This window comes from Chenopodium quinoa, unplaced genomic scaffold (assembly GCF_001683475.1).
Source record: "Chenopodium quinoa cultivar QQ74 unplaced genomic scaffold, ASM168347v1, whole genome shotgun sequence".
Taxonomy (NCBI): Eukaryota; Viridiplantae; Streptophyta; class Magnoliopsida; order Caryophyllales; family Amaranthaceae; genus Chenopodium; species Chenopodium quinoa.
The window spans coordinates 2,711,897-2,720,079 of NW_018745650.1; the positions used below are offsets into that span (position 1 = coordinate 2,711,897).

Sequence of the window (8,183 nt, forward strand, 5' to 3'; positions counted from 1 at the left end):
AAATGTCCAAAATAACCTATGGTCGTTGCAAACAAATAAACAATAAAATTGTTTGTTAGTTACAGGTAATGTCCTAATAGCATATTAGTGAATACACAAACAAGTTTTAAAATTCCATCTTTGTTTTTTGGATCAAACATGCTTTCGAAAAAATAAAATGCTTTCTTCTTCACTTTGCCTCACGAACCCATACTGTCAAAAAATTGATTTATTTTTTTATTTTTATTTATTTATTTTTTATTTTCACATAGATATAATTGGCGATTATGCATATCTTAATTGTGATTGTCCAATTAACATGTATTTTTTAGGATTTAATTCGAACCCAAATTCGTACACATGAACCTCGATTTCGAACGAACTCAAATTTTGCATTTACTATGTAGATCGAGACCTATTTTCAATTTGCATTGATGTGTGAGTTTACTTATGGGACAAAGATTCTAATGATGGTGATTATTTTTATCTAAGGATGAACAAAGATTCTAATGATAAATGGTGGTTATTTTCATCTAAGGATGATCAAAGATTCTAATGATGATGGTTATTTTCATCAATGGATGAATGACATAGAAAAACAATATTTTGATTTTAATTCTTTTAATTGAATATTTATTTTTGATTTTATTAAAAACTAATTTTTATAAAATAATTATGAAAAAATATAGATTTTTGAAAAATCAGAATTTAATTTTCAAAAAAAAGAAATTGAATTTCAAAAATAAAAAAAACCGAAAAAGAGGTTTGACCAAGCCAAAAAAAAAAAGGAAAAATTAGCCAATAAGAATTAAGAATAATGGTGGTTGTTTTAAGGATGACCATTGTAGAAACATCATGATAATATTATGTAATGAATATTATTTACATATACCCACCATAATTTAAAGACAATATTAAAAAAACATTTCACAATAAGCAATAAATATCATGTCATAAATATAAGTATATTACACTGACAATCAAAGAACATTGACATATGTTCTTTTCACTCTTTTTTGGTGCAAATATGTTCTTTTCACTCTAGATATATATTCATTACATTTTAATAGTATGTTCTTTTTACTATACCTATATGTTCATTACTTTTCTATAATATGTTATCTCCGTCTTTTTTTTTTTACAGAATGTAGCACATCGTACAGGTGTCTATAGGAACCACGCATTGAGTATAAACTAGCATCTCGGAGTATCGTCCGGGCCACACACTAGTTAACTATTGAGAATTGTTAAAATCAAATAAGGTACTTTTTTTTTTTAACTAATCACATATGGTACAATGACACAAGAATAACAAAAATAAATAAAAAATTATGTTTTTTTATTTATTTAAATATTCTCATAAACTTCAGAGTCACATAAGTACATGGTACACGTCTGTCGATTTCACGTTGTATTCATGGGTAATCGGCAACTCCCAGGCCTCAATTTTTGAATTTTAAAAATCAAATAAGGTATAAATGTTTAAATTACTTTTGAATATAGATATTTTTTACTTGGCTATTCCAAAAGTCAAATGAGAATTAGGTCCCCGTAAATAATTTGATAGTTCTGCCCTTTGTTGTTTAGCAAATACTTTGTAATTTGTATATACTTTCTTTGATTTTTTTTTCCCCTACTTGCAACACTTTAAATTTATCATTATTTACACACGGATTATGTTATTTACATAAATATTTCCTTATTAACTTCAAGTGAGATTTTAGTCGCGTCATCACGTGGAATGAAAATTGATAATAATGGTGTAATGTGAAGAAAATTATTGAATAATTCCGTCAAGAATAATTATTAATTTGAATAGCTTCCTACTTGCTTAACTCTAGTATTTTAAGTTGAAGTATTAGCCGTCTATTTTCCTTTTATTTAAAGAAAAAAGGTTGTGGTCAAATATTTTAATTCGTAATCCACAGATAATAGAAAAGTATTGTAATTCGTCATCAACTCCAACTACGATAAATAGCAATGCTAATCAAGGCATTGGAACTCAACCCATTATATTTGCAACTTCATATAAAGCATATTTCTAGAATCCTCACACGTCGACCATAACTCAACTCGTAAGTTCTTTTTCCCATACTTCAATTATGATTCACTATTCGATTCAATAAATATTGTGTTTTGGTTGAGAAAAATTAAAGGACATACTTTTCATCGATAATTATTTAATAACCCCGTAACATTTATCTTGTACAACTATTCATCTTATTTGATACCCTATAATTTTCCTTACAGATTCACGGCCAGTAATGAACTGTATTAATTTCATCAATCAAGCTATATCCGATTCTGTAGTTAATACTCTCCGATTTTTGAAAAATTTAGTGTTAACTTTGCTTTCACAAAATCCTTAATCCCCACTTCTAATGCCACTATCATTTCCTGCAATTATCACTTCATTAGTCATGCTCTAGATAACAATACACTTTGAAAGGGTATACCGGCTCATCTAGCCCGTAGTTTAATTCCACTACTTGATTTAGATCCGGCAACCAAAGTAGACTACTAGAATCCACTACTGCTAATACCGGCTGCAGGAGTCGCCAATGCAGTCGTTTTACTCCGTACATTACATAATTCAAATGAAACAGAAATAATACATACAAATAGAAAATGAATTAAGTACAAAATTATAGTTAAATTTTTTTAAATTTAATTAATAATGGAGGATAGGAAATTAGTATATAAGAAATAGTCTTTATGTTTATGTGCTATATTTTACAATCCTGTATTTAGGTAATTTCATACTGCATCTAGAGCTTGTGTATTATTACTATTATCTATTTGACACACTTTTATTGACTTGAGATTTTAGACTCTCTAAATGGAATTAAAAAATGATGACGTTGCGATATTGGTGGACGACAAGCAACTGCGGAGGCTTGCTAAGCTACTGTTGAATCGAGAAGAATCGCTGATGGCAAATATAGAGTCAGGGCCTGAACGTAACAAATACCTGAAACAATGCAATGAATCCTATGACAAAGTGATTAGTCTGCTTGAAAATGCCAACGATATTAAGAGCAAGTATGAAGATCACAGAACGAAGGCCGAAGATCACAAAACGAAAGCCGATGTTGCTGAGACCATCCATTATTATTTGAAATATGCCATTAATATGAGCATGCAGTGTATCAGAAACTGTTGTTTGCGAGCGAGCGCTGTTAGCAAAATTAGTACTCACTACACCGAAATGGCTGCTAAACTTTTGGAGACAGACCCCGGAGACATGGTTGAGATTCAACGTTTGTTTGAAGAAGCAGAACTTTACGCAAAGCAGACATTGGAGACCGCTGAAAACTGCAGAAGTGGATCTGCTCGAGCTCTCTCAAAGATATTTTCCCAGAGTCTCAAGGATACAGGCACCACATTTCCGGAAATGCTCAATGAGTAAGCGAATTCTATACTAATTATAAATTTATTACTCCGTTTTTTTTAAAGGTAACACTTTAACTGGCATATTGTTTTAGCCAATTCAATTGACTTAAATAAAGTACGAGGTAAATGAGAAAGAAAAAGGAAAAATTGATGGAAATAATCCCACCTTTAATAGATCTTCTCATATTAGTCCCACCTTTTGATTAACTCAATATAATCTCAATTTTAACACCTTCTTCTTAAAATGGTCCCATTTACAATTTGACCTGCTATAACAGGTTAGCATCTGATGTGGCGTTGCCCCCATTGGAATATGTTTGCTTCTTATAACCCACCTTCTTTCCCCTCTGTTTTTCCATTACCTTTTTACAGAGAGAAACATTATAACATCTCTCTTCCCTTCCAATTTTTCTCAAGCTCAAAACTTTGTAGAATATCAACTATCAGTACAACAACGAATTTGTTTTGCGTATTGTTAGATCAAGGCCAAATGTTGGCAAGAAGTTCTATGGTAGCATCAACATCCTCCGATCCAATCTATAAGCCTATTAAGAAACAGCCAGCAATTACATAACTAACAAACAACAATACAACAACTACACAACTCTTCGATTAAACCTCAAAATTCATAATTATTTACAGAAAAAACCCAACATGTAACTTTTCTGAAATTACTCAAAAATTTCTAAATATAAAACTGTAAATTAGAAATTAAACAAAATAATCACCATAAATTCAACCAAATAAGGAACTCACATCATTAACTTGCGATTATTACACACATCAATAGCCATCCTTTGCCCCCCTACCCCCCCCCCCCCCCAAAAAAAAATAAAATAAAAAAAATTGAAGTAAAATTCAAAAGGGACAATCTTATTTTCTCAAATTTCCCGCAAGTGAAGCGGCAGAAGCCCTCAGTAATGGCGAGCTTCCATAAAAGTGACATCACATACCTTAGTAATGGCGTCCATGATTGTTGATGGAATTGATGGTTGGATACGGAGGGTGAAAGGGGAAACTTGTAATTGTTGGATAGTTGGGGCCTTGGGGACTTAGTTGACTTTCCTTAAAAAAAAAAATTATGACACATCAAATAGTAACCTATTATAGCAGGTCATATTGTAAAATGGATCATTTTAAAAAGAGTATGTTAAAAGGTGGGATTATATTGAGTTAATTAAAAGGTGAGATTAATATGAGAAGGTCTATTAAAGGTGGGATTATTGTTGTCAATTTTCCCAAACAAAAATAGTAAGGTTACCAGTTTATTGAAAAATAATGAATGTAAGAGAAAAGAAATATTTAAAAATTGGGTGCATGGAGATCATGAGAGGAGATAAATATAACATCAAAATGTAGTTTTTTTTGTTAAAAAACAAATAAAACAGTTAAACACGGAGAAATTATGCACAAATTTTTTGAAAAATTATAGGTTGGGAACAAAAAATGGATTTTATAATACTTCTTATAAATGTAGAGTTATTGGGGAGAAAAAATAATAAAATATTTGTGCAAATGGAGTTAGTGATAGAGATATTTAATAAAATAATATTGAGTCCTTATTAAATAAACTAGAATTAGGCCCGTGCGATGCACGGATTAAAAAAATTATTGGAATGAAATAACTTATTTCTGTTATTTATTTCTCCGGACATACTTATAAATTAGATCATAAAAACATATCTATCATCATAAATTACATAAGTAACAAATTATGAAAATGAAAGCCGACCAATCTGATCTAATCAAACCATATGCATATGAATTTATATGTCATCTAAGAGTTCGAAATACAAATTAAAAATACTTGTAATTTAAATAAATAGAAGCACCTTGGAAATACAAAATAATGAAAACATTTACCGATAACATTAGTTCATTTTTGTATAACTTCATAGTTAGGTTGCTTGCACAATCCTGTGTAAAAAAAAATAAAAAAAAATAAAAATAAAAAACACCTTAGAAAGATAAAAAATAATAATAAAAAAATATTCGTAGTTACCACAAATAATTATTATTTATTTATTTATTGACACAGTCAAAAGATTGAAATGAAAATGATTAAAAATAAAAAATAACCAAAAATATATATGACATTATAAGTGCATTAGGCGGGAATTTTTTTTATGAGAAAGCGACACGTATACAGTTTGGGAGATGATGATGTCAGCAATTTTCTGTTTTAGTAATAGTTAATAGACGAGTGTTGCAATAATTATGAGAATGTAAAAACTATGTTATAATTATTTCGAAATGAAGATCAGAATATAGATTCAGGTATATATTAAGTTTTCGCTAATATATACTCCCCATGTCATCATTTTTTTGCCCCATTGCAAATAAATGGGTTAAAACTTCAATAAAAATTACAATAAATTATTCTTATTAACCAATAAGAGATAATATAGTCATGTTGGGTTTTGTTAGATTCGTTTCAATGAATATTATATTAAAATCATGTTCTTACAATTTTTACGTGTATAAAAATGAAGTTATATACACTTTGAAATGCGTCTTGAATACCGTAAAAAGTCAAATAGGGCAAAAAAAAAAAAGGGAGTAGTTGGTGGTTGCCAACTAGCCAAGCAACGACTAATAATAACTTTTGTCAATGTCTTGTAGTTACAAGAACCGGCTTGGGTATACGTCAATTGAATTTGAGGAATTGGAAGATGCTCAGAAGATTTTGGTATGCAATCAATCATTTTATTTTATATGAGTAACTTTTTTGTTAGATTAACTTTTCAACATGCCTAAACTCTTCTCCCTAAATAAAATTCTCATTTTACTCTTATATCAAATTATGTTAAACTAACATGCACCAGTTACGAGAATTCACTTTATAAGTCTAAATAAGATCCACTTTAAAATTATATGGCAATGAGAGATGTAGCTCATCAGTCTATAACTAAAAGTAACTTTTTTTTGTTCTTCAATGTGAGATACACATCCTAGCTAGCATTCCCCCCACTATCTTATTTTAAATGTCCACCAAATTACCTAGACATCATTATCTTACCGTTTTATTCATCTTCCCAAAAACTTGTATAGAAGACAAATGAGACTGTGCTAGAGGTATAAATTACCAACTAACTATTTGATATTGATAGATCAAGTGTCTAAAGTGCCTGACATTGTTCTCTATGTACTACGACTCTCAGGTATACAATAGTATCATTACAGATTCCAAAAGAGCAGTACTACCAACATTAGAAACTTTAGCTGGAGGAGCCGGGGTTGCAGTGCTACTGGTGTGCGCAGGGTTAATGGTATGGGACATATTTACAGCTGAACACCAGCTTGAGGCTGTTCTGACCAACGCCTTATCGGCAATATCAGAGATTGGTGCCTTCACAGTACAGGTGTTGGTAGAAGCAGCAGTGAGTGAAGCAGTGGCAGATTTGGAACTAGGGGTGTTCGTTGTCGCAGTTTCCGGGTTTGTGGTGGGCACTGCGTCGGGGCTTCTCTTTATTGCTGCTAGTGGTTTTTTGGTGGATCTTATTTTTGAATCAGGGGGTAAAAAACCACCACCTGTGGAGGGTCAACACTTCTATTCTACCATAATGCCTGATGGCATGGCTATTGCTAATCAAATTGCTTATGATGGAGAAGCACAAGCGGTGCAAGCTATAGGGCCTAAAACCTATTTTTAGTGTTACGTTTTTGTTTCATTCATCAAAAAAAGTCGATCGAACTCGACTGTGTGATTGTGTAATTGATTTTTGTTTGTTTTATTTGATAAATAAAGGATTTGAAATTCCAAAATTCTCATTCGCACAGGTTTAAAGGATTGCGTTTGCCACTTAATAGTGGCAGATCTAGGATTTCTAACTAGGGGTAGCATAGAATGATAAGGAAAAAATAAAAAAAGTTTAATAGTATATATATTATCGTTTAATAATTAGCAGCCTTTAACTTTTGAATTCGTTTGCCACTCAATAGTGGTAGATAAATTTTCAATTCACAAATATGAAATAATTTATATTTTAATTATCAATATGATCAAATTTATTTAATATGTTTAATAGGGGTAGCACATACAAAATATACTATGAAATTATTATTTTACTTTATATAAATAATTGCTTTACTCATATAAAACTAAAAGTAAATGTATTACTTAGCAAATAGATATGTACATTGAAAAGTGCAACAAATATGGAAGTAATTCATCAAATGAAGGAGTTTTTAAAAATAATAAGTTACTCATTTCATTTTTTTTTAATTTGTTTTTGTTATGTTTGGTATCATGCACAATAATTTTAAAATAATTAAAGTATAAGTATATATTATATAATTTAAAAATTATAAATTCTACTATTTATAATAATTTCTTATAACTTAAATAAGATTTTTTTAAAAAAAAATATGTACAAAGGTAAGTAAAGTTCTAAGAGACCTGTTTTATATACAACAATTCACTTATATTTTAATTTTAACATGGAAAGAAGCGCGCTTTGTTGTAATTTGTCGTGGGCCTTATGGGCTTATGGCAGCCTCTAAGAGACCGGTTATCTAAGATAACAGGTCTCTTTGAATAGTTTTTTTTTTTTTTTTTTTTTTTTTTTTTTTTTTCAGGGATTGCATGTGCTACCCCTTGTGCCTTCGTGGATACGCCACTACCACTCAATTTGATTGGTTAACTTTTTAAATGTAGGTCATGTCAGATTTTGTTTTCTTTTTGACAACGGTCCAAAAAGGAGGCTAGCTCCCAACTGACCCAAGACTACAGACAGAATACTTGACTCTCTTAACCAAACTAATACAAGAAATAAACCGGGGGTTGGGGTTACAAACACTATGAACTAGCC

The 8,183-nt window shown here is 30.4% G+C and overlaps 1 protein-coding gene across 2 annotated transcripts; it reads left to right on the top strand.

The window, feature by feature from the left end:
• The first annotated feature begins 1,959 nt into the window (after nucleotides 1-1,959).
• Nucleotides 1,960-7,220, top strand: LOC110716949. Of its 2 annotated transcripts, none has more exons than XM_021895601.1 (4): nucleotides 1,960-2,054; nucleotides 2,810-3,384; nucleotides 5,995-6,061; nucleotides 6,534-7,220. In XM_021895601.1, the coding sequence occupies exons 2-4, from the start codon at nucleotides 2,819-2,821 to the stop codon at nucleotides 7,023-7,025; spliced, it is 1,125 nt and encodes a 374-aa protein (XP_021751293.1). In that variant the 5' UTR covers nucleotides 1,960-2,054; nucleotides 2,810-2,818; the 3' UTR covers nucleotides 7,026-7,220. The 2 variants fall into 2 exon arrangements, with proteins under 2 accessions (XP_021751293.1, XP_021751294.1); XM_021895602.1 differs by having other exon boundaries at nucleotides 1,989-2,054; nucleotides 2,803-3,384.
• The last annotated feature ends 963 nt before the right edge of the window (nucleotides 7,221-8,183 follow it).